Below are 27607 nucleotides of genomic sequence, written 5' to 3' on the forward strand. Positions count from 1 at the left end.
CACTGGTCCAGGTCACATACGTGAATCAACCAATGAATGCATAAATAAGTCGAACAGGAAATCGATGTTTCTCTCTCTCTGTCTTTCCTACTTCCTCTGTCTCTAAAAATCAAGAAATAAAGAAATTTAAAAAGATTATAGGATAATTATAATGGCTAATTTTGATTCTCTCAAAATCTTGGAATACATCATCTCATTCACTCCTCACAGTAGCCAATGAGGTGAACATTCCTTTCTATATTTCCCCGATGAGGAAAATGGCACACAGAGAAGTAAAGTAATATGCTCCAATCACCCAGTAAATTACTGGACAATTCTGCCCAGTAAAGTGGCAGAACTGACTGGAACCCTTGGCTGTGTGACTCCATTGTCCTCATTCTTTTAACACTTTTCCCACTATGGGACAATGGTTACTAAATTCCAGTAACAAATTTTAATGCAGAATAAACTGAATTTTGTGAGCATCATCTGTTAGGGAACATCTGTGTTTTACTTGTTTGCTCACATTGCTGAACAATTCTTTTTCACCCTTTTCCCTAAAAGTAATTTCTACTATTATGCCAAATATTTCTGCACAAATCAAAGAACTATTAAGATTAAATTGCAATCTTTGCCTCATCTGACTTGAAATGTCCCTGTCAACAACTTCACCTATACAGAATGTAACAGGTGGCCTGTGGTAGACATTTAGCAGATGCTCATGGAATGAATTCTAATGGAATGTTCAAGATATCTCCTATTTAGAATGTTCTCCTTAGCCTTGCAAAACCCATTGGTTGTTGCCACAAAGCCTGACTATACACCTTGCAGAAATAGTATAGGGAAAGGAAGATTTATAGGCCAGTAACTATAGAAGCTGAATTATTTCAAATGATCACAAATCAGTTAATTTCCTATTTGTCAATTTTTAAGCAACATAAGTAATTATTAAATTCAGATAAATTGCTGGTCTAATTATCTTTCTGGCAAACTTCATAATCACAAAAGCCAATTTTTACCTTGCTGGAAACCCAGCTTCTAGTTCCTATCTTCTTTTTTTACTTATTTTTATTTTAGTGGAAGAAGGGGAGGCAGAGACAGAATTCCGCATGTGCCCTGACCAGAATCCACTCCGCATGACCACTAGGGGGCAATGCTCTGTCCATCTGGGGCCCTTGCTTGGTTACAACCTGAGCCATTTTAGTGCCCGAGGCGGAGGCCATGGAGCCATCCTCAGTGCCTATGACCAACTCGCTCCAATGGAGCCTTGGCTATAGGAGGGGAAAGGAGAGGAGGGGGAGAGGGGGAGAAGCAGATGGGTGTTTCTTCTATGTGCCCTGACCTTGTATCGAATCTGGGACACCCACACGCTGGGTTGATGCTCTACCACTAAGCCAACTGGCCAGGGCCTAGTTCATATCTTCTAATGCCTTATGCTATTCCACCAACACAGGCAGAAATGAAGTAAATGTCTTCAATTCCATCTCTGAATCCAGATATAGTTAGTAGTGACTTGTTTCTGAATCTTAAATTCTCAATAGTTTAAATTCAGTTAGAAAATGTAGTTTTGAGGCTCTAGCTGGCTGGCTCAGTGGATAGAGTGTAGGCCTGGCATGCAGATTCCCAGTCAGGGCACACATAAGAAGTGACCATCACCTTCTTTTTCCCTCCCTCTTTCTCCCCTGTAGTCAGTGGCTTGTTTGGTTTGAGGATAGCTCAGTTGATTCGAGCATTGGCCCCAGACTGGAGTTGCCAGGTGGATCCTGGTCAGGGAGCATGTGGGAGTCTATCTTGCCTCCTCATTTAAAAAAAAAAAGAAAAGGAAAAAAAAAGCCATAGAGAAGAGCACTGATTTGTTCATTACCGTGAGCAGTCACAGCTGCTGCTTCATGGAACCATCTTGGGTGAACATAGTAGTTAGGAATGTGGGAGCCTAGGGTTGTGATGGAAGACCAATATAAACACTTCTGCTGTTCTTGATTGTTGATTACCAGTCTGAGATGGAAGATGGCCTCAAAATTCTTATGCAGCTGCTCATAGGATCTAGGCAGGTTGTTTAAACAACTGATTATGGGCAGACATAAGTGATAGAAGAGATGTAGACTCGGGTGAACTGGAGAGTACATGCCTCACCTGAAAATGACACCTGCTATTCCTCTCTAGTTGATTGTTGCCATGCTCACCTGATGGGTGTATTTGAGGAAACCTAGGATTGTATCATCAAAGATTCATTCTTTTGTGCTCAATTGGTCTTTCGTCCAGATGCCACTGGAAACAATTAATACATTGTTTCTTAAATTCCCAATTAGAGGGAATGAAATAACAGCTCTTTAATCTCTATGGGACGGAAAATTGGAACCCTAGTAGTCGAGTTAAACTCCTGAATGAGGGACAACTAAAGTTCATAAAGAACGGTGGGTCGAAGCTGCAAGTTTCAGGGTCCCTATTTGGAAATGTCAAATTCCTTGCAAGTAGAAGCAAGTGTAATGATCCTATATATTTTATATAGATTCTCTAAGTCTTTCTAGGATATGTCTTTCATCCTACACAGTAAACATTAAGTAGCTACTACTGTAGTCAATACACTGGGGAGAACAGTAATTCTTTGCAGACTTATAAAGTGAATAAAGTTTAATTCAATATGCAGGTAAAATTTTGTCACTATTCTTTAAAGGAGGAAGAACTCAGAAAAGACGCTTCTTTTTGGCTTTCTGTGTAAAGAAGACTCCTAATATTCAATTTATTATCATGAAGACTAAGACCAAGGGTCAGTGGGTGTAAATGTGATCTGTTAAGGGAGACTAGAAACCTGGTTTTATTGGATACAGGTATTTACATAGAAATGCTCATCACTAATAAATACATCAAAAACCATACTTTATTTATGTATAGCAATACAATTTACATATTAAATAACACTATAATAGAATGATTTGATATAGTTTTAAACAGAAGAAAAAAGGGAAAAATTTCAGGTTACAAAATCCCTCCACTCAGAACAAATTTAGAAAAAAAAATCTTTTTCCAAATGGGTCAATGCAACAAATGTATTTGGTGACTATGTCTAATTCCTATTGCACAAATGATCAATGAAATTAAAAAAGGAAAATCCAACTTTCATGATCACTGCCTCAAAGAAATAACACGTTGGATTCTTTTGGAATGCAAAGATGGTTCTTGCTTCTTCAATACACAGAAAGATGAATGCACATATCCACCACACACACACACACAAAAAAAAAAACCAAAAAATAAACAAAAAAGAAACTACGACAGAGTTGAAACTAGAAAAAAATTAGCTTCATATGAAAATATAAAATTCTATGATTATATACCATAGATACAAAGTTCCCAGAAGATGCTTATCCAAGCAACAAAATATTTAGTTTTAGTGATTTTAGCTATTTCAGAATGAAGTGAAATAAACAAGAATCAACATGAAGTCTGAGGTTTTTTTTTTGTTTTTGTTTTTTAAGAAACAATGGCTGCTTGCTAGTTTCAAACATCCTAACAAAAAAGGAGTCACTACCCCAAATGTTGGGAGAGTTGCGACATTTTATAAAATCAGCTGCCTCCTTTTCTGGAGAAGTTTATTTCTTAAAACTCAAAAGATTTTTTTTTGAAATTAATTATCCTCTGTAGAAAATGCTTCCCTTTGCAAATATTTAACAAAAATACTAAAAACAGTTTTAACAGCTAAGACAAAGTAGAGGCCAAATATTATTACAATTCCTTCCTATTTGAAGCATGCCTTCTTTCTAGAGACAAGTGAAGCCAATATTGTGTGATAAGTGAGGACTAACAGAGGGTACAAAGGGGAAGTGATTCCCAGTCAGGGGAAAATAAAAGGGAAAATAAAAAAGCAGGCATTTTCCCTTCATATAAAAATTCACTGATAAACTGTAGGAGTTGAAATGTGTTTTCCAGTATAACTGCTGACTTGTTAAGACAAACTACATTTTGATTATTATTATTTCTTAAATTATAATGAGTTTGGGTTTTTTTGGGTTTTTTTTTTTTGTTTTTTTTTTTTTGCTTAAAATTAGTAATATGTATCTTTGGTAAATTGGTACTGCATTTTAATTTTTAAATACAGTATATATGCATTTAAGAAAAATTCATAACAAGGCAGTTGTGCTGTCATTAAAAAAAATTAAGGTTACTTGTTGATTTAAATGTCACTCTGGGCTAAAATCCAACAGCCAGACCTTGAATACCATAACCTTCTCTGACCTTGCTGCACTCTTCAACTTCAAACAGACTCCAATGAATAAAACTGAGGAAAACCAACTTAAGTAATCTTATTCTTCTTGAAAATTCAGAAGTTAATTTATATATATATAAAAAAGGATATTGTGGCTTTGGGATGCAAGAAGTTCTTCTGATGGAAATAAGGTGTCTTTTCTTTGATGTCCAGCACAGCCACCTGGTCTGATCATTGCATTTCAATTTCGCATGACGTATGAATTATGTTTACCTAGAGCTAAATTCATACACACAATAAGCTATTTGTTAAAATAGTACACTTTAATTTCCAACAGCTATTTCCTTTCCCCCTGAGTGCAAGTGGTGATAACCTTGTTATGTAGTTAAGCAATGTGCTTATGTCTCAAAGAAAACACCATCTTTGAAGCTCTGCCTCGGGGAAGATGTGAGCTTTTCTGCCGATAACAAATGAAGAATAGTAGTGTGGCTACACGCTGTGGTGAAAGTGAGGAACTACTGAATGTAACTATCCTCAGTGAAGTGTGTTTGGATCACTTCGGCAAGATGGGCAAATAGTTCAGTGGGTCAGGATTTGTAGATTTTGGTTCAACCTCACTGTAGACCCTTGGTGGGCAAACTGCAGCTTGTGAGCCACATGCGGCGGCTCCTTGGCCCCTTGAGTGTGGCTCTTCCACAAAATACCATGTGTGGGCACTACCTTGATAAGGAATGTACCTGCCTATAGAGTTTAAGTTTAAAAAATTTGGCTCTCAAAAGAAATTTCAATCGTTGTACTGTTGATATTTGGCTCTGTTGACTAATGAGTTTGCCGACCACTGCTAGACACACAACTGGCTCACAAATACCTTCTACAGCATCCTTGTAATGTTTCTATTCTGTTACTAGAAATCTTTTATCATGAGTCCGATGGTTACAGAAGAGATAGTCACAGAACTGTGTTGGAGGGTATGCAGTTCTGTGAATTGACACCTCTGTAAATCGCATAGAAGGGAATCCTTACAGTATGTCTTCTAATCAATGTGTTTACTTTTTATATTAAAAAAAGTACATGAACCCCAAGTTGAACATTACTTCTGAGAGTCGAGTCTACTGTGTGAACTACTGGAAGGAGCTCCTATCAATTCTCTACACAGCCAAAGTAACCTACTTGATTAAAATGATCTAGCTCTTGCCAGGATCTAACACCTTTCCCTTCCTTAAGCGTTAGGCAGAGCTTCCTTGTGTCGCCTCTGCTGAGAGCAGAGAAGCAACGGTGTCTGCATTGTCTAGCACGTACAATTTGGCAAACTTTGCTTATTTGCACACCTTTTCTCAAGCCTTAGCCTGCGCAGTTTATGAACAGTGAACTATTCTATCTTGCTGAATCCATGTGATAAAAAGATGAGATTAACCTAGTCCTGGAAAAGTTACAGAGTTCCTGAAAATTCATTGACTTGGCCTCTGTACTGAACACACTTCCTGGTCTTGACCTGTAGCCTCTCTCTGCTTAGTAGCTTTGGTCCTTCAGCACCATTCTGAGAAAGTTCATAGAAAACCAGCACAAGAGAAAAAGACTTCAGTGCTGATCATCATTAATGTTCCAGTGCCTACCAAGATAGTATGATAATATAGCCAGTGTGGACTTCTTGTTGAAGTTGATTGACAAAAAAAATAACCCAACCCCTTTTTTTCTTAACAGGTCCAGTTCTGGTGATGATTTAACTTCTGACAGATTTCCCTCAAAAGCAAATAAGCAACAGAAGAAACAGGTCTCAGTAGGTCGGTTATATTTCTAATGGAACTGAAATTCCTTATTAATGCTCCTGATTTTCCCATTATGTACTTCGAGGTGACTATGGCTCCCGAGGCTGGACCAAATAACTTCTGGGCTCCATGTAATGATTACCAGCCTCTTTTACTGGAGCATATCTGTTCTTGATGATAAACAACACAAAAACAAAGCCATCTCTTTTAAAACTATTTGAAAATGTTGATATCACCTTTTTATTCAAGGTTATTTTCTCTCTCCAAATCTCATTTATCCATGTGTGGGAGTCTAGATAGTCCTAAGGGAAGATCTATTCACTTTTTTCTTTGGCTAAATACAGTATTTTCAATTTAATCCTAAGTAGAATATGTAATTATGAGATTTATTATGAAACATTTGGCAAAAAAGGGAAAGAATGTTAACTCTATAGGTAATTTTTATTCAATTTCTATGTGAGTAATAGGGATCTGAGGACTTGTTTTAAAATTACACACCTGCAAGAATTTTTATTTTCCACCTGCTGTGTGGTATTATAAACCAAGAAGCATGAATAGAGAGTTACTAAGGGGTTTCTTAACTGAGTTGTGTAAAATATTGCCATCTCCGTATGGTAAAAGCTAGCCCTGATTTTGGGGTGTTGCTATTTCAGAAACCCAACATGGAAATAACACACACTGTCCACGTAGCTACTGTGAAAACTGGAATACAGAGATATCCTTTATTTTGTCACAGTTGGGCATTTTTTTAAGCTATGAATATAAGTTGGTAACTAATAAGTGATGTTCACATGAAGCAACTCTTAAACCTTCTAATTTCTTAATGGATGTCTTCACCATCACAAATGGAACTCTTTGAAGGCCATGAGGTTCACAAAACCTTCTTAGGAGCTCCCAAGAACCTGCCATTCTTAAAAGAAAACAATGCTCTCCATGTCATTAAAATATAGAAGGCATACAGTATTGAACAATGTCTAAAAAAATAGGAGAAGAGTACTAAGAAAAAACACAGCATTGCCTGCTAGTAGAATGCAACTGCTTCAGCAATAATAAAATCAAGATTCACTGTCCTAACAAAGACCTTTACTGCACTGAACTAAAAAGTATAGCATGTGTGTTGTTACGGAATGTCACATCAAAGTTTGCTTTAGTATTAGATTGTAGGCAGTAACACTGATCATATAGTGCAAACTAGGCCATTGCGTCTCACTGGGTGACATGAACAGAGGTGCAAATGCTCAGTAGGATACCATTAAGACATAAAATGGCAAAAAATAAATATCAAAAATTTTATCAGTGTAAAAAAGTAACTGGGTTATTGTATAACCTAGAGTCTGGCAAAAAAGGCCTCAAAAAAGTACTGTCTTCAGAAGTTTTACAAAGTAAGTGCCCTGTCAGGATTCCAATCACACGAGAGATTCCATGCTCTCAGCAGGGTCCGATTCGTCTGCAATTAGAATGGCACCATTTTTGTCCACAGTCATGGGACCATTTCCATTCTCTTTAGTGCTGACTAAGCTGAGCATTGCTTTATAGACAAACTGGTATTGTTCCTGAAAAACAAGAGGAAGACAGTTTGAGCCAAAGAACAGCTTAGTCATTTCATCTAAAGTTGAAATACTAATAATAAATGTAACTGTGAAAAACATACTAGGAATATACATTTATGCTGTCTAAAAAATCAACATGAGTCCTTTATATTGTAACAAAGACCTATGCTTTCTTCACATCCTTTAGGAATTCTGGTAATTAGGAAGTGATTCTCAAAGTTGACAGTAAGTGAAGATAACAGTGTATCTGCACCTTATAATTATCCTAGAGACCAGAGTTTCTCCACCTCAGTACGACTGACATTTTGGGCCAGATCATTTTGTTTTGGAGGTCTGTGTTACACATCGCAGGACGTTTAGCAGTATCTCTGGACTCACTAGACACCAGAGTACTTCTCTCCAACTCATTGTGACAATCAAAAAAAGTCTCCAGACATTGCCATATATCCCCTGGGGGTCGGGTGGGGGGCAAAATCATGCCCAGCTGAGTACCACTGCTCTAAAGCATGAGCCTGAGTTCTAACTGATGCTGTCCAGGATTCCTAAGTAAGCAGAGTACTTACAATGTCCGTAAATACTCCAGGCCTCATGAGATTGATCATTTTTGCAACCTGGAAAACATCCACGGCATTTTCATTTTCTAGTTGCTGGGACAGGGTGGTGAGGGCACACAACATTCCTGCTGAAACTGCTCCATACCTTGGGGGTAGAAAATGTTATTTCAGATTTACTAAGGGACGAGAATTATTACCCTCACATAGTTTCACAAAAGCTAAGTAGACTGGGCCCTGGCCAGTTGGCTCAGTGGTAGAATGTCGGCTTAGCATGCAGGAGTCCCGGGTTTGATTCCTGGCCAGGGCACACAGAAGCACCCATCTGCTTCTCCACCCCTCCCCCTCTCCTTCTTCTCTGTCTCTCTCTTCCCTTCCTGCAGCCAAGGCTCCATTGGAGCAAAGTTGGCCTGGGCACTGAGGATGGCTCTGTGGCCTCTGCCTCAGGTGCTAGAATGGCTCTGGTTGCAACAGAGCATCGCCCCCTGGTGGGCATGCCGGGTGGATCCCAGTCGGGTGCAAGCGGGAGTCTGTCTGACTGCCTCCCCGTTTCCAACTTCAGAAAAATACAAAAGAAAAAAAAAAAAAAGCTAAGTAGGCTGTATTGACACTTATTCCAGACATAGAAATGAATGAAATACTGGACAGGGGAAGAGATTTAGAGTCTAAATTTCCAGGTGAAGGTGACATTTTTTCATGAATGTGAACTCTCCCAAACTGATTTTATCAACTATTTGGTTTGATATTTAATATGAAATGGGAGGCTCAAACTAGACTTGGGAGGGAGAAGATCTGATGTTGGGCCAAGTAAGATGATATCATAGGAAAAATAATGAGAAGCTTAACTGTTGAACATGTAGAAAAGTGAAAAGCTCCAAAACAAATCCCGAACAGCTAAACTGAACTTAAAAAATGTGAATAAAAATAGAAATATATTGCTCAAATGCAGTCAGAGAAATCTCAAAATGAGTTCCACATTAAATAATTATTTTTGGCACTGAAGTGGAACTTCTAATGGAGGGTACCTTCTATAAAATTCTTGGAAAAATATAGTTCTTTTTGCTTTTTCATCAGGCCAGGCTGGCTCCTCTGTTTCTATAGGAACCTGTGAAGGCACCTAGTTCCTGTTACTGATGAGAAAACAGAGGGATTAAATTAAATCATTCAAAGTGGTGGTTTTGGTAGAAATGAGACTGGAACTTAGGTGCCTGCGCCTACTGTTCTGCTAAAAACTATTAAATATGCAGTTTCTGAATTATTCTTACATGAAATTAAAACATTACAGATTTTTAAAATACTTATTGATTTTAGAGGAGAAAGAGAAAAGGGGGAGCAGGAAGTATCAAGTCATAGTTGCTTCTCGCATGTGCTTGACCAAGTAAACTCAGGGATTTGAACTGGCAACCTCAGCATTCCAAACTGACACTGTATCCACTGCGTCACCACAGGTCAGACAGATGTTTGACATCATTAATACAAATAAGACCCATGTCCCCCTAACCACCACATTAATTTTAGAGGTCAACTATCTAAAGATAAAAACTGTTTTAATTGTAGATGCAGCCCGAGATGTAGGTATCAGTGCATTTCTGTCCAGCTCACTACTTCATGTGCTGCAGGCACACCGGACTCACTCATTTCTGTATGGATGACGGTAGGTTTTGTACGTATCTTGTGCACATTGTGTAGTAGAAGACCTAGGTATGTATCTTGTGCACATTGTTTTTAGGTGTTTGTGTGTGTGTGTGTGTGTTTGTGTGTATTTTTCTGAAGTGAGAAGTGGGGAGGTAGAGAGACAGACTCCCACATGCGCCTGACCAGGAACCACCTGGCATGCCCACTAAGAGGTGATGCTCTGCCCATCTGGGGTGTTGCTGGTTGCAACTGGAGCCATTCTAGCGCCTGAGGCAGAGGCTATGGAGCCATCCTCAGCATCTATGCCAAGTTTGCTCTAATGAAACCTTGGCTGTAGGAGGGGAAGAGAGAGAAAAGAGAGGGGAAAGGGTGGAGAAGCAGATGGTTGCTTCTCCTGTGTGCCCTGGCCAGGAATCAAACCCAGGACTTCCACACGCCCGGCTGACGTTCTACCACTGAGTCAACCAGTCAGGGCTTGTTTTTAGTTTTGACGGTAGGTTTTGTACATATCTTGTGCACAATGTGTAGAAGAGCTAGGTATGTATTTCGTGCACATTATTTTTAATTTTAAAGGTAACTGTCATATTTCTCTGCCAAGTGGTTGTTAACTGTTCATATCCCTCCCATGAGGAACTGTTTTTCCTCATCATTTTAAAGTTAAATGCTTTTGCTAGTCTGGTAAGTGAAAAACTGTATCTTACTGTTGTTTTCATTTGCATTCCTTGATTATCAGAGAAGTTGATATCTTTTTGCTTATTGATCATCTGTATTTCCTCTTCTGAAACTGCCTATTAATATCCTTTGGCCATTTTTATTAGGTTTGTCTCTTTTAAATGGATTAATAGGAGTTATAGTATCTATGGCATGTGTTGCATCCCCCCCCCCCATTTCTACTTTGTTTTCACATTATGGTTCTTTTTGTTGTGCTGAAATATAGCTTACATGTGACAAGCTTATCAATTTCTCATTTTTTGGCTTTTAGGGATCTTGCTGAGAATGCTTTCTCTAGCACAGTATTTTACGTTGCTCTAATTTTATTTTTTACATTTAATGAACTCATCTGAGTTTTATTCTGGTTTTGGTATAAGGTAGGGTCTGATTTTAGTTATTTTTGCAATGCGTAACTAATTACTTCAGCATTTTTTATTGTCTCATTTTCTCATGAATTTGAACTGCCTTTTATCGTATACTAAATTCTCACATACACTGGCCTGTTTCTGAGTTCCATTCCACCCTTCCATCCATTTGTCCATTTTTAAATTCTTCTACATTTGTTTTAATTTGCATAGATTTTTAGTTAAGTCTTGATATCTGATCAAGCAACATTCCATGCTAGATTTGGCTGTCTCTACATTTACTTCATATTGTTTTTAGTGCTTCAAAAATGTTTTTTACTTGTATACAATCATTTCCAACTATCTGTACCTTTCTATCCCATCCCATTACATTTCATATTAATTTTGAAACTGGATTGTCAAGGTAGATAAGACATTTTGTTATGATCTTGGGCAGGTGGCATGGAATATATTTATGTATCTGAGGAGATTAACATCTTTTTTAGTTTTTCTGTTCATGAACATGATCTTTTTTTTCTCCATTTATTTAGGTCTTTTATGGCTTCCAATTAGGTTTTATAGTTCCTGATTAGTCTTGGCTAATGTCATTTTAGGTTAATTCCTAGGTACTTCAGAGTTTGTTACTAAGAATGGACTCATGACCTTTTCTGTTTGGTTTCAGCTGATAGTTCATTTTCACATGGTGCACTTGTATCCAGCCACACAGAACTTGTTTTAAGTTCTAATAAATTCTTTCTTTAGGAAGTTGGCTACATCTTTATCTGCCAATGTCAGTTTTGCCTCTTTTCAACTTCTATACTTCTTAAATCTTTTGCTTTTGCTGTGTTGGCTAGGACCTCAGTAATTCTGTATTCAAGCACTACAGGGATGTATCATGTTGTATTCTTTAATAATAAAGCTTCTAAATTTTTTTTTTAATTCAATGAGAGGTCGGGAGGCAGAGACAGACTCCCACATGTGCCCTGACTGGGATCCACCTGGCAAGCCCACTAGGGGGCACTGCTCCATTGCTTAGCAACCTGGGGCCAACTTGCTCCAATAAAGCCATGGCTGCAGGAGGGGAAAGAGAGAGAAAAGAGGGGGAGGGGTAGAGAAGCAGATGGGCACTTCTCCTGTGTGCCTTGACTGGGAATCATACCCAGGCATCCACATGTCTGGCCGACGTTCTACTGCTGAGCCAACTGGCCAGGGCTAAGTTCTTAATATTTAATAAAAATGTTATATAGGCTTCTGATGAATAACATTGATCAAGTTAAAGAGGATGCCTTATACTTTTAGTCTGCTGAGTGTGTTTTCTTTGGGGAAGGAGGGTTTTGAATGGGTGTCACTTTATGCTTTTCAACGTCTATTGCTTTTTTAGAAATACCTTTAATAAATGTTCTGAATTCACTGAGAGGTTGTTAGTAATGTTTAACCAGCTCTACATCCCAGGACCAACCTTACTTTTACATGATGTATAATTCTTTTAATATACCACACAAAGTTTTATTTGACAGTATTTAGATTTCTGTATACATATTCTAATAAGTACGATTGGCCTATATGTTTCCATTTTGGTGCTAGCCATTTTTATTTTTAATTAAGTTAATATTAAATCTGTTCTGTGTGTTATTAGTTCAAATGCAGCCTGTCAGAACTTGGTGGGCCTTCATAGTTTTGAGAACTCATCCTTTTATTTAGTTCTTAGTAATCATTAATGTGTGGTATGTTCTTACTATGTTGCTAGACTCTCATTTAGTTATATTACTTAAAAGATAATAGAAGATGCATCAACTTCATCTTCACAGTAACCTATAGTATAGGTATTATTGTTATTCTCATTTTGAGGTTGAAGGAAGAAGGCATGTTCTGGCCAAAGTCTTATAGCTCGTGACCAGAGACTGTATTGGAGCTGATAAATGTGAATAGCTCAGAACAGACACCAGCACATCTACCATATGTTCAGAAAGTATCGTTTATTATGCTTATGATCGAGAGTTAAAAATGTACTATAAATCTATTTATATAGATTTGGCTGTCTCTACATTTTATATTGTTTTTAGTGCTTCATATATATTTTTTTGTTTTTCACTTGTACACTCATTTCCAAATATCTGTACCTTTCTAGCCCATCTTACATATCACTGTTAGATCAGCTGAGTTAATCAGGATATTCAGTCTCTCCGAATGTTACTGTTCCAATGTATCCTGATCATTAAATTTACGAATTTTTTTTATTCAGTTCTCGATCTCAGCCATTTTTTCCTCTTTAATCTCTCCACAGGATTACCTCTGTGACATATATTAAAACTTCTGTATCGAGCTTCCACATCCCAGTTTGATTTCAGTTTCATCCATTCTACTACTCTAGCACATCTCTTATTTCTTTCTTCTTAGGCTCTAAGTTGTTCTTGACACACAATACACAGTTTAAACTTACTTCACACAGTGTTTCTTTTGACCTCTGAGAACAGTTTAAAATCTTACTATTATTGCTTTGTCTTCAGATGCTAAGTTGAACTGAGTTTAGCTTTTCATTTTGGCAAGGTACAGTTTTACATGAGGGGAGAATTTAGCCTTTGCTAGTCTGTTCTAGTGAAGCCGTTAGACTCAGGCCTCTCCCCATAACTTATTCTTAATGCTATTCATAGCCATTCAGATAGACAAGTTAGGTATTTTGTATTTTATTAGGCAGTATGTCCTCCATGTGGGATTACTCTGGTCTTTCCTTAGGTAGGCTTTCCTATATTTAGTCACTCTTAAATCAGAACTTAGATGAAAAGGAAGTACCTACACAAGGAGACGTTAAACTTGACTAAAAACTAAGTCAAATTAATCAACTGCGTCTGCTACAAGCATAGTATTAATATGAAAGAGTAAAGCTTAAAAAAGAAAGGCCACACTTTTTTAGCAGGTTAGGAATTAAATAGGATTAAAGGATGTTTGTCAAGTTTCATAGATCTGCATTTAAAATGACAGAGCCTTGGCCCTGGCTGGTTGGCTCAGCAGTAGAGCATCGGTCCAGCATGTGGAAGTCCCAGGTTAGATTTCTGGCCAGGGCATACAGGAGAAGTGTCCATCTGCTTCTCCACCCTTCCCCCTCTCTTTTCTCTCTCTTCCCCTCCTACAGTCAAGGCTCCATTGGAGCAAAGTGGGCCCGGGTGCTGAAGGGGGATCCATGGCCTCCGCCTCAGGTGCTAGAATGGCTCTGATTGCAGCAGAGCAACACCCCCTACTGGGCATGCCAGGTGGAACCCAATTGAGCGCATGCAGGAGTCTGTCTCGCTGCCTCCCCGCTTCTCACTTTAGAAAAATACAAAAAAAAAAAAAAAAAAAAGACAGAACCTGGTAAAAATGTGAAACAAATAAGTTATAAGCTAGATGAAATAAGAATAGTATATACATTCACTGGCTTTGGTAGTTTTTTTGCCACTTCCTCAAAGCAATGCTTGTTAACTAGTGCTGTTAAGAAAAAACGAACATGTTTTCATCTTTCCCTGTCTATGCCACAACGAAATCAGAAAAGAAATGAAAGCACTTTGAGTTACCAATGCAGTGTTTTTAAGTGTCCTGACTATACATCTTAAAACACACTGGGGTTCCTTGTATAGTCAGTATGCATAAAATCTATATGCCATTTAATCATTTTTTACTCTTCTTTTTAACTACTCACAATTATTATAGCTGTACTTTTAAAAAATGTTTTTATTTATTCATTTTAGAGAGAAGAGATAGAGAAGGGAGGGGGGGGGAGGAGCAGGAAGCATCAACTCCCATATGTGTCTTGACCAGGCAAGCCCAAGGTTTCAAACCGGAGACCTCAGCATTCCAGGTTGATGCTTTATCCACCACGCCACCACAGGTCAGGTGTTACAATTGTACTTTTAATATGTTTTAAAAATGACAATCAAGAAATGCAATCCAGAGTCCTGTCACTGTGAAGCAAGTGAAGCCTCCTTTAGAAATCAGAGGGTAAGAAGAAAAACAGTTACAGCCTGCATATATATCAATCCTGGGGGGAAACAGCAATATGAAAGCCTTCCACAGGACTTGAAGAAATTAAAACACTCTATGTGACTTAGAAAATAAAGTAGAAAGCAACCCCATACACTGAAAAAATGACAGACGGCCCTGGTCGGTTGGCTCAGCAGTAGAGTGTCGGCCTGGCGTGCGGGGGACCCGGGTTCGATTCCCGGCCAGGGCACATAGGAGAAGCACCCATTTGCTTCTCCACCCCCCCCCTCCTTCCTCTCTGTCTCTCTCTTCCCCTCCTGCAGCCAAGGCTCCATTGGAGCAAAGATGGCCCGGGCGCTGGGGATGGCTCCTTAGCCTCTGCCCCAGGCGCTAGAGTGGCTCTGGTCGCGGCAGAGCGACGCCCCGGAGGGGCAGAGCATCGCCCCGTGGTGGGCAGAGCGTTGCCCCTGGTGGGCGCGCCGGGTGGATCTCGGTTGGGCGCATGCGGGAGTCTGTCTGTCTCTCCCCGTTTCCAGCTTCAGAAAAAAAAAATGATAGAGAAGAGTGTAGGAGTGACTGCTGGGAAAACCAGCAGTTAGCTATGGAGTCCACAGGCCAGCTTCCAGCCCTCAGTGTGGGATGGGGCTGCATTGATGGATCCCCTACTCAGAAGAGGCTTGAACTTAAGTTTAATGCTCTGCTCTTGTCAATTGGAAATTATTAATAATTTTTGGATGTTCCTGTATTTTCATTTTACCCTGGACCCCACAATTATGGAGCTGGTCCTGGCTCTGACACTACCTATATGAGCACACAGGCCCCGTGATGTAGGGATCTTAAAATCACTGTCATAGTGGGGTAGATGTGAGGATTAAATGAGGTAGTGATGAATGAGTGTCTTTGCAGTAGCTGGTAGGGAAGGCACTCCATACATTTCTGCATCTATACACTATCTCAGGATGAAATTAAAATAAGTTACTGGAAACCCCCAAAAAGCTTTTTTCTGATTTGTTATATCAACATTTACTCTATCAGAAGTTAGAACTGAGAAAAATGCTGAAACACAAAACCATGCACATACACATCCCACTAGCCAGCAGGGTGAGGATGCCACCCTGTGCCACGCAGCTCTGGACTGTGCACCCGTGACAGGGAGGGAACATGGCCGAGAGTAGCTTTGCATTATGAAAACAGTTTTGACCCCTTGGATCACCTGGAAGGACCTTAAAGACTGCCTTCCCCACATCCTCTGACCAGGCGTCCTAAGATCACACTTTAAGAACTATTCAATGAAATTTACCTATATGACATCAGATAGGGTGACAGCTGTATCTCCAGAGTGAATAACAGGAACTCTTTGTACAGGGAGCTGTTCTTGGTTCTGCAAGGGAAGTTCTGATCTATTGTGTCACAAGCCTGTGAGACCCAGGCCTATCTCCCGAACTTCTAGAGAAACACAGGCTCTGTTTTACAAAAACCACAGTATGCTACAGACCAGCCTCTGAACAGAACTGTCTTAAACAGATGAATATAAAATGCTGTAAATAACAGAGTCAGTTTACTTTCTGGTGAGGTTTTATCCTTATATTTATCTAAAAACATCTACCTGGTACGCAGCTGAGGACTCTGAAGACTGAACAGCTATCACGAAGTTTGTGCACTAAGAGTCAGGCCTTCTTTCCAAGTCTGCTCACTTCTACTTTTAAGCTTAAAAAAACTTTGCAAATTGGCTTTATAGTTCACAGATGAACTTCAGCAGGCAAAATGACAAACATGACCAAAACCGAGATGCAGAGCTCTCTGGGGAAAGTTCACATAAGGGTACACAGCCTTAAAACTTGGTAGGTCATCAGAAATTCTTCACAGCACCCTTCACCCTATGGAGACTATGATGAGTCATGGTACCCCTGTTGGTCTCAACAACGTGGGGTGACTGTCATGGACACAAATTATTACAATATATGATCAACAGGAATGGCACCGGTAAGGATATGATGTTGATGAATGATTTCAGTGACTGCCTCTGAAATGAGTTAGACACAGTTTCTAAGACAGCAACTTTTGAACTATGTGTTGAATGCAAGGGCACTCAGAAGAGATGGTGTTTGCCAGGAAACATGGCCTGCAGGAGGTACTTCAGGGGGTTGGGATGATAGCTGGGAAAGTAAACAGACCAGACTGGAAAAGAATTTGAAAAGTGCACTGAAAGAATGAGTAGCATCAACCAGGCTTGTGGGTGGAGGCAGGCTGGAAGATGGTGAGTTTGGTTTTAGACAAGCAAATATGAGGTGTTTATAGCCTATCATGAAAGGATATTTATAGGTACAAAAAATAGGTAAGAGGAAACTGGCATACAGGGAATTATACTAGAACTAGCAACTTTAAAAATTTTAAAGTTGTTCTTGAGTACTATGGAAAAATAACATCTATGGAATCACTTATCTCTTAATGATGGTAGATGGATACATGAATGAACACATTTCTTTAGGTGGTTTTAATCCAGTTCACCTAATATATTCATAGACCTACTAGTGTAGGTTAATTTTCTTATATTACTTGGGCCTAAGAATTCCAAAGGTGACATATTTAGCATGTGGCATAAAATAAAAATACTGAGTAGGACAAATATACCCCAAAGCTGAATAGAGAGAAATGAAATGAACAGTTCTGTTAAAATAGTTTAACTAGGTGGTGGTGTTTTTTTCTTACTATGAAATATAAGATTAACTACATTACTGACTTTGGGACAAAATTCCTTGGAGCACTATCTTAATAGCCAAAATGATCATAGAACTTGGGCACCAACATTAGGATTTGGCCTGAATTGACAGGAGATGGTAAATCCCAGAAATAATTTTAAAATCTGATTCATTTTAGTTGGGGGAAAGGCCTCCTAAAAACAGCTCTAAATCTATGATTTATGCTGACTGCCTGCCCTAAAGTGGCACAGCCAGCAGCACCTGCCCCGTTGCTCTGAGGCTGGCTGTGTGCTATTCATACCCCACTGGTGCTTTCCATGTTTCTAGGGACCCTACTTGTGTGCTAACTATTTAAATAAAGCTTTGACTATAATGCTCTTCTAAGTCAGGCCAACATTGTGAAATAGTCACTATTTCCTAAGAAAGACCACAGAACTCTCTGGAGGCAGCCAGTAATATGCTTACTTCAAACAGAAGAGAACTACAGATTTGAGGTAAAGGTGCTGACCCGGGCTGGAAATTTTTGTGCACTTTCTATTACATCATTAGTTCAAGGAAAAAAGACCCAGTAAGCTTCACCTTCAAACTTATGAATACCTATGCTGTTAAAATAGTTGGTAATTTAATGAACATGATGGGTACGCTGGGAATCCGCTGGCCCAGGGTGCTAGCTGCCTTGGAACTAACCCAGAGATGAGGACGCACAGCAGGTGCCATGCTGGCCAAGGTTTGTGAGGTTCTATACAACTGACTTGCAGGCTGATTCCAGCTGTGGAGTTTGACTTCAAAAATCCATATCGCATAAGGTCTGTCTATGACCCTTCCCCTCTTGTTAAGTGGAAGGCGCTGGGTTTGAACACTATTTGGACCTTAGAATCCTTGGGACAGGAGCAACTTGTTCTCTTTGAGATGTATATCAACGGTTCTCAACCTGTGGGTCGCGACCCCGGCGGGGTCGCCTAAAGCCATCGGAAAATACATAATGCATATCAGGTATTTACATTCCGAATCATAACTGTAGCAAAATTACAGTTATGAAGTAGCCACCAAAATTATTTTTTGGTTTGGGGTCACTGCAACATGAGGAACTGTATTGCAGGGTCACGGCATTAGAAAGGTTGAGAACCACTGATGTGTATTCTTTACCTTTAAACCCCAAAGACAGTACTCCAAACTTCAAGATACATGGTAAACTCTCATAGTTCAACTTTTTTTACTACTGATCAACTAAACCATATTTAAAAAGCTTTCTTCCACAATAAGTATTTGCTAAAATTCAGTGTAGGAGCATTAAAATAAATGCAGCTATTTAATCAATGTAAATAATAATTTAACTGATTAATGTGTGTGATTGAAACATAAAACCTTGGAAAGCATGCAAACCTACTCTTCTAGGCGAAGACACGGCCCTCTCACCCTTCTTAGAGCATATGACCCGGAAGCATGGAAGGCTTCAACAACTAAAATGCAGCTAGAACCATAAACACCTTGCACAGGTACTCGTCAGAAACGACAGAACTGTCCCAAGCTGAGAGAAGGAGCAGGGCTCTAAAACCTGTCTCCCCTTTCTGCTGCCACAGCAATGCGACAGGAAAAGGCAGATACATACTCATCATGAACAATGGTGGGGCCATCCCTGGTCAAGGCCTCTTCCTTGATGACGTTGATAAGTTCAAAGGTACTGCTTATGGGGGCATCTGGGTTAGGCCATTTGGGACACTGAAAGTGTCGAACTTCTAGGACATAGTCATCCTACAACCAAGACAACAAGAGTTTATTTCACTTTGTAATCTAAAAGCTACACCTCGCTCCGCTCCTGAGAAAGCCCATCTTAAGGTAACTGAAGCAAGCCCGCCCGACCGACAGACGTGCAGCTGACGAGCAGGGAAGCGCTGGGAAGGTCTGCCTGCCATCAACACCAGCAGCTCAGACAGGGTGACAGTAGAATCCTATTTTGTTCAGGCAAAAATTTCAAGTGAAAATTCTTCCTATCTTTAAAATTACAGAAAGAAAAAAGAAAGGGGCGAGGAGATCATTTCAGTGACTAATAGAAGCAAGCTAGCTCCCTCTTACCTACCCCATAAGAAGGCACTTATTACTCCTCACAATGCTGTGTAACAAACAGTGTCTTATCATCTCTGCAACACATGGCCAGGTTTACATTTCTGATGGCAAAGAAGATACTGAGCTCTACTGTACTATTCTTATAATTATGTTAACTGACCTATTTGCATGTGTGCTCAATCAGAGGAACTGGTTACAGTTCATCTATCCAGCTGGGAAAGCAGATATTTGAAGGAAGAGAAAATGAAAAGTGTACATATTGAAAATGTCCTCAAATGCTTGGTCCTGCCTTGAGGGGTGGTGACCTACTTCAGTATTCCTCAGGATGTGCCAGGGCCGACCTATGGCTGCACTCAGGAAGTGAGCTTTAGGTTACCTGGGTAGCTTCCAGGATAAAGTCATGGATGATAATTTGTTCTTCATTAGAGAGGCACAGTCTGTCTTTGCTGATCAGGGTGACGGTAAAAGCCTCACAGTTCATGGATTCTTCTCGACTTGGCCAGTAAACAAACTCATCTTCTGCCTATAGGAACAACAACAAAAAACCCTCTGCAGTCTTATCAAACATTGGTTCATGAATTTTCTTGTAAAATGATTTCTTATGTTTTCCATACTTCTCAAGTTGTGTTTTAGGTTTGATTCACTGAATCACAACCCCACTTAATCATGCTGAGTTCATTGGCACATACGTGATAATAACCATTTTCTAGCACTTCTCACCTATGTCACTGTAACAACTACAATGCATCTAGAGGAGATGCAGTACCCTAGATGAGAAGCACTCTGCAGTAAAACGGCCACGAGAAAGGAGACGGGACTTCGGTCGGTTCGTTTTAACCTATTATTCACAACTGTGCAAGCAACACAGACATAATGATTGTTATGTCCTATGGAATATGTTAGTAACAGTTTTACAGTTGATTAGCATTTTGCAAAGAACTTTCATAACATTAGCTGTCTTATTTAAATTTTTACAATGTACTAGTGAGGTAAGGGATTTTATCATCTGCTTTTACAGGTGAGAACACCAAAGCTCAGAGAGGTCTGTAGTTGTCTAAAACTCACACTACTAACAAATGTTAAGGGATAGAACTTTTTGGGAAAGAGGCTGTACATCAATAAGCAAGTTGGCTGTAAGTACAAGGTGTCCTTTAAAAGAAAAGTTAGTATGTCAACGTTAGGTTTCAGAAGGGGATAACAGAAAGTCTTTTAAGTTTGGTACCTGAATTCTATCCTTAAACTATGGAGGCCTAAAAAGGGTTCATCTTTGCATAGGTTGGAGACACTGAGAAATACAACTGACAAGAATCCCTCCTTCCCCTTTTCTGATCAGTTCAAAATACAGTTTGCCTATAATTTAGAAGTTTCTATGGGCATTTTCCTGAAGATGCTTAGATACTACTAGTGAAGTCAGAAATAATTCTGAATAGTGTTCAAAACAAAGAGGGTTTTGTTTAATCTTACAATGTTGCATTAGAAATGAGCCAACAGTCCAATAAGACTTATCACCCTTTCAAGTTTCAGTACAGATTATTGCCAAGTACATTTTTATTTTTAAAGCTCAGCATAAGGGGAAGCAGATTAGCAATTGGGTTTAGGTTATACAAAGAAGTCTGTAACTGTCACATGTCTCAATTCATTTTGTCCAAGGAGATGAAAGTGTAGAGCCCTTTTAACAGATATTAAATACAATGTAATGACAGACAAGGCCACTAAATGTAACCAATACACACAGACTAACATGGGATTTAGGGTTGGAGGCGATCCTGAATACATTAATCTACCTAAGCCTTCAATTCCATAGCTGCAAAGTGGGTATAATAAAACTACCAACCTCAAAGAACTTTGGTGATGATAACATGAATAATAAATTACCAAGTTGGTCTAAACACTACCAAAGGGACTTATTATGGTGGAAGGAAAGGCAGAGAAAAACTTCTGAATACAGGTAGTAAACTAGGGAACTGATCATCTTGAAAGACTGAGAAAAATAAATGTTGCTTCTTCATGCAGTAGGCAGTCTGGTCTTGTGCTTATTTTGCTGACAAATTCATTTCTATAGGTCAAAGATGCCCAGGCATCTCTAACAGTGTTTTCTGAATTAGGGACCAGTGGCTTTTGGAACATGCACAGAATCGTAGTCTTATAAAGTTATAGCGGTAATAAGCAATAAATGAAACAGAGGAATCCGGAGAAATTTTTAGGAAACATTACAATAAATAACCCTGACTTTGCCCCTGGAGCTGAAAGCACAGACAGTGACTCCCCAGCCCCCCGGCCTCGGGGACACTGTGGTGGCGGGTCCAAGGCAGCGCCTGTGTCCTCACTGTCGCAGACCATGGACCCGCTTCTGTGGTCTAGTCTCCCCCCAAACTCTCCACACATGAGCCTGTGGGCAGAGGCTATTGGTGACTGTCCCCTGGAAAGTGACAATAACAAAATACTAACTTATCCAATAAATGAATGTTTTAACAACCCTAAAAGCCTCCAAACCACATGCCAACAGACGAGACCCCTACTGCCAGCTACCTTGAAAATTTACACCAGTCTTGAGCTTCAGATTCTTAACTTTGCTGCCACTCTGTCCTGCAGAGGCAGTTCTGGAGAGGGGGTGAGACGCTGCACTGTGGCCTGGGTACAGTCAAAGGCGCGTCCCCAATATGAGGCATTCAATCACACGCCGTTTGCTCCCGATTAAAAACTCACTAATCCGACACTCGTGGACACAGATCCTCATTGTGTTTTTGTTTTTTACTTCATGTGCTTACATGTCCTTACAGTAACTTTTGAACCCAACTAATTCTGAAACTTCAGAGATCTAAGCACAAACATTTAAGCTTATTTTTATAAACTTGTTGACCCTTCTCCTATATGGTTTAGAGAGCTCAATAGAGGAGGACTTAAGGGAGGAGAAAGAAGTCATAGCTTAGTAAAGTTCAAAAAACACCTTTAAGTCGGAACAAAATAGCCTTTCCTAAGCTCCTTCCCTGTGATGGACTTACCTATGGCAAGGGGAAAAGTAATGTTGTTATTACTTTTGATACAGTTTTGGGGGGTGGTGGCTGGGAAACATTCCAATAGTATGGGTGGGACATGTATAGCAAAAATGTTAAAAGCATGAGGAAAAGCATCAGGAACCAGGTGACTCAGGTTTAAATCCTAACTATTCATGTATGCCCTTGGCCAAGTTACTTCCCTGTTTTCCCAGCTTTGATGATAGTAACACCTTTGTCATAAAACTGTGAAGGGAAATAGAGTTAATACATATAAAGTAATAAACAGTTACATTCTCAAATGTTAGCTGCTATTACTTTTATTTTTGAAAAGTGACACATAGCAACTTACAGGCTGGGTTACGATTATACGTTAATGAGTTAGTGAAAGGACCCTTCTTTACCCAGTTTTACTGACACTGTTTTGCCATGTTTACTATGCCTGTGGGGTGATGTCACCAGCATGGAGTCAAGCAACGGAAGGAAGGCGAGTCACTGGGAGGCTGTAAGGGAGACAAGTGGTCTGACTTCTCTCCCTAGCAGCTACAGGCACTATGTATCCAAGGAATTGATGCTGGCGGCCCTACCGGCTCATTAATATTGAATATAGAGCAGATGTGCTTCACTCACCAGGCTCTGGCTGTCCGGCAGCATGACAATGATCTGTGCGTTATGATCCCAAATCATTCGCCAGAAATCTTTCGTAGTATGTGGCAAAGGATGCTGGGTTATAATAAATTCATTGCTCCTATAGTAGCCCTTCAGTTAGGAAGATGAAAGATCAGTGATTATGAGTGTTTTATTCTGACTATGCAGTAGTAAAACATATTTCTGAAATAAGATAGCATTGTTTCGACCGTACTGAAATAATTGAAAAACGCATTCAGTGCATTTGGCTAATTTTTAGATGCACTTCCACTAACACATCTAGACAATTCTTTCCGTGAACAATTCACTTCTAGTTACCCCTGCTGTTTTTACTTAAGTGATTTCAACATTTATTCAAAGACTAAATGGGTGAAATGAACGTTAAAATTAATTCCCTAACAAGCATTTTTCTTAATTTAAGCATTTTTGTACCCCCACTGATTAGATGTCTTTTGTTAGAGGCTCCAAGACACAGACATATCTATAATTTTGGATTTCCACATTGAGGAATTCTTTGATAAATGAAATCAGTCACATAGGTGGTATATGCTCTTTAGCACTTTTCATTTCATTGACTTCATCTGTAATTAACTGCCGACTCTCACCATGATGTAAGAAGCATTGATGTAATCTGTCCCTTTCATTCCAGGCAACGGCGCAAGCCCCACTCGGGCACGCTCAGCTGTCATATGGAAAAGACAAAACACCACATGTGCCCATTACACACACACAACCAACAGCGCTCCCTAAGATGCACCTGGTGAGAATGTATCCCCCTAGCTCCCCTTCCTTTTTAAGACTCATCTATATTTTTAACCAAGCTAAAGTGTTGTCAGCTCAGGTAGAATGTAAAATGAAATTTTGCTACACATTCCCAGGATACAGGCATTGTAGGAATAAAATTTTACTGTGGATAAGGTTTTCACAGCAGCTCACTAATGCAGAGATGACCGAGGGTTTCAGATATATTGTACTTGAATTTGATATTACTACAATGGTACCACTGTATGTCATTTTGCTCTTTTGCCATCCCCTGATCTATATCTTTCTCCTCAGGAAGGGTTTAAAATACAGTGGCCTTTCCAGTAGAGATAATCTCTCCAATGATCACCCATGCTGGTGTCCGCAGCACACACAGTGTCCTCTGTTGTGTCCTGAGTTATTTATACAAAGGTCATGATCTGTCAACAGTGCTTTGATCTCAATAGCCAGAATACTTTAATGATGTAATTCCCACTGTACAGGTTAATCTGGGAATCTGAATTTTAAAAGAGTAGTAATGCCACAGTGATAATGGGTAATGACTTTACTTTTTTTTCTTAGTTAAGATATGGTAAAAATAGCCTAATTCTTGAGTTTTGAAGTGAATAGAAACTAGATTTCATGTCACGCAGATGCGGCAACTAGTGGCACTGATAGACAGCCCTCCTAGTTTGAGCAAACTGCCTTTGGTGTCCTTTTCCAGGGGCAGTGGCTGCCTCTTTATATGATACATAATACCCAAGGGGAAAGATACTAACACACTCAGCCAAGTCAAACTGATTTTAAGATCTTACATGGCACCACTGAAGAGTTTCTGTTCTTTTCTTTGTTACACTCTTTCTGAGCACTAAAGCATTCCACGTATTTTGCATTACACTGTGTCACCAGCTGAAAGAAAAACAACATTTCAGTCTTCACTCAAATGTAGAGTTGTGGACATACTAACATTGTGATAATCATTTTGCAATATATACATACATCAAATCATTATCTTGTACACCTTGAACTTATACAATATTATATATCAAATATATGTCAGTAAAGGTAGGAAAAAACAATAAACAATTGGTAGCATCTGCTTGATGATCTTGGAAAAAATACCAGTAATCAGACTACTGAGGATAAAAACAGTTTCATGCCCCAGAGAAACACTGTTTCACTAGTGGTTCTTCTCATCAGCTTGGCTGTATGCTTGACTGAGTTCCACTCTCAGGGGTCAGGCTTCTTTTTGAGAGTAGAAGGTATTTACTGAATTAATGTGGAGTTTTCCATTGATGTCAATGCTTTTGTGAACTGTTTTCTCATAATTCCTCAAGCACAAGAGCTACATGAGAAAAAAAAAAAAACTACTTCATGGTAGTAAGTGCTAATCATATTTCTTTTTTCTTTTTTTTTTGGACAGAGAGAGGGAGAGAGGGACAAATAAGGACAAACAGGAAGAGAGAGATGAGAAGCATCAATTCTTCATTGTGGGACCTTAGCTATTCATTGATTGCTTTCTCATATGTGCCTTGACTGGGGGGCTACAGCAGACCAAGTGATCCCTTGCTCAAGCCAGCGACCTTGTGTTCAAGCTGGTGAGCTTTGCTCAAACCAGATGAGCCTGCACTCAAGCCAGTGTCTTCGGGGTTTCAAGCCTGGATCCTCTGTGTCGCAGTCTGACGCTCTATCCACTGTGCCACCACCTGGTCAGATGCTAATCATATTTCTTAAAGAGCTAAGTTCTTAGCAAATTTCTGTTGAACTGACATTGTTCTAAAGCTGTTATAACTAGCTCAGTAGCTTGGTTATTCTACCTTTTATGTAATTATGTAAATTGGTTGAATTGCTTTGTTACTCTTATATGCATATGTGTACATTTTGTCCACCTTAATAGAGTATATGGAAATGGTCACCTCCAAATGCTTTCATACTAATGTCAAGGGTCCTGGTTGTAGTTTTCAAGTTTTCGAATCTTGTGTTTTTTCTCCCCTTCTGCTTCAGTTCTAACGTGGTTAGTACCTGTAAAAGGACCAATTACCTGCTTCCCAAAGGAATCAACTGATTTCTTTAGTGAATTTTTTAAAAAGTATGTGTAAAATATTACAGAAATAGAAAAGGCAGCATCTATGAAATCTCGGCACTTGATATTTTTTAAGAATCTTAAAGTCCCCACTATTAGTTATCTCAAATAGTTTTTAGAGTCATTTGAATGTTATGAAAAGAGAGCTAGAAATGTGAAATTGTTAGACTGAACTCAGTGAAATTACTCTGTCACTTTGTATCACTTGTTATAATTTGCTTGGCTGTCTCATTTATTCCTTTGAGATTCAAATGAAGGTTTCAGAGTCTATGGAAAGTTTTACCACACAGATTTCATCTTTCTTTCCACCCTGACACAAAATGAAGTATTACAGATAGAACAATGTACAAAAACCCAAACAAACAGAAATTCAAGACTGAGAGACTAAGAAACAGGAAAGCACTTAGTGATTAAAGATACAGTATTTGAAAGTTACAATAAACCCTCTGAGCTAATAAGCTTTTCTGATCCTTATTACTTTAACAGTCCTGATAGTCTTTTTTCACTGTTACTTCCAGTCAATTACATATAAATCTTAACTGCCTTTAAACTTCTCCATGCCCCATCCAAAAAAGAAAAAGAAAAAAAAAAGGACATTTAGGAAAAGTGAACTTTTCTCTAGTATTCTTTAGTAGCCCTTTTCTAAATTATCTGCTAAGATAGTCTTTTAAATAGCTTCACTTTTTAAGGACAATATGTCAACAATAACAACTCTTAATTAGGAAAAGATAGATTAGTTCAGAAAAAATACAGAAGATAGTTTTTGGACTGTCATTGTGGCCAGAGGCTGATGTGTATGGTCAGAAAAAGGTCTAAACCAGGGGTCGGGAACCTTTTTGACTGAGAGAGCCATGAATGCCACATATTTTAAAATGTAATTCTGTGAGAGCCATACAACGACCTGTGTACGTTAGGCATTATCCAATAAAAATTTGGAGTTGTCCTGGAGGACAGCTGTGATTGGCTCCAGCCACCCTCAACCATGAACATGAGCGGTAGGAAATGAATGGATGTAATACATGAGAATGTTTTATATTTTTAACCTTATTATTTTTTTTTTTTAAAGATTTGTCAGCGAGCCAGATGCAGCCATCAAAAGAGCCACATCTGGCTTGTGAGACATAGGTTCCCAACCCCTGGTCTAAACTGTTCAGAAGAACATACTGCAGCACACTATCTATGTGGAAACCAACAATGCAGACAGAGGTCGATGTATTTCTTTCATTATGTTTGAGGAGTATAAATAGTAATCCATTTCAGTCTGTATGTTCGTGCGAAAAAGACATAACCCCCAAACTTAGGGCATGTCTTTACTTCCTTGCTTTTTATAGCAAAGATCCTGATGCAAGCACTACCTTGAATTGCTTTTCCAGGCGTGTCTTGCCTCCTACTCCTGGTATGAGGATGCTGTTCACATAGCTATGCAGTTGACTTGAAGATACTTCAGTCTCCTTTCCAAGAATGGCTTCCAACAAGGCATCATGGATGAAAATGTACTGCTCCTAAAAGGTACAGTATACAGTAGTCACCTCTATCCCATCCATAAGATCTACCTTTGATGAGTTCTTTCCCTAACAGGGACGGCGCGGAGAATTCCTGCAAGCATTTAGAGCTGTGAGTGTAGTTCTATATTCCGTGCCACACCCCAAACAATATGTTCAATGCAGCATGCAATGGAGAAATAT

At 39.3% G+C, this 27607-nt stretch overlaps 1 protein-coding gene across 5 annotated transcripts in view; it reads right to left on the reverse strand.

The window, feature by feature from the left end:
* Positions 1–5244: 5244 nt before the first annotated feature.
* The window catches only part of PTPRG (protein tyrosine phosphatase receptor type G), a 908944-nt gene continuing 886581 nt past the window's right edge, over positions 5245–27607 (reverse strand). For all 5 annotated transcript variants that reach the window (XM_066351766.1, XM_066351767.1, XM_066351768.1 and 2 more), the window contains 8 exons: positions 27278–27424; positions 24655–24748; positions 23704–23780; positions 23081–23209; positions 19834–19980; positions 19003–19145; positions 8063–8198; positions 5245–7502 (listed from right to left, as the gene is read on the reverse strand). In XM_066351766.1, the coding sequence (XP_066207863.1) occupies positions 7356–7502; positions 8063–8198; positions 19003–19145; positions 19834–19980; positions 23081–23209; positions 23704–23780; positions 24655–24748; positions 27278–27424 (1020 nt within the window). In that variant the 3' untranslated portion in view covers positions 5245–7355. The remainder of the gene's footprint in view (positions 7503–8062; positions 8199–19002; positions 19146–19833; positions 19981–23080; positions 23210–23703; positions 23781–24654; positions 24749–27277; positions 27425–27607) is intronic.

Source organism: Saccopteryx leptura, chromosome 10, assembly GCF_036850995.1.
Source record: "Saccopteryx leptura isolate mSacLep1 chromosome 10, mSacLep1_pri_phased_curated, whole genome shotgun sequence".
Taxonomy (NCBI): Eukaryota; Metazoa; Chordata; class Mammalia; order Chiroptera; family Emballonuridae; genus Saccopteryx; species Saccopteryx leptura.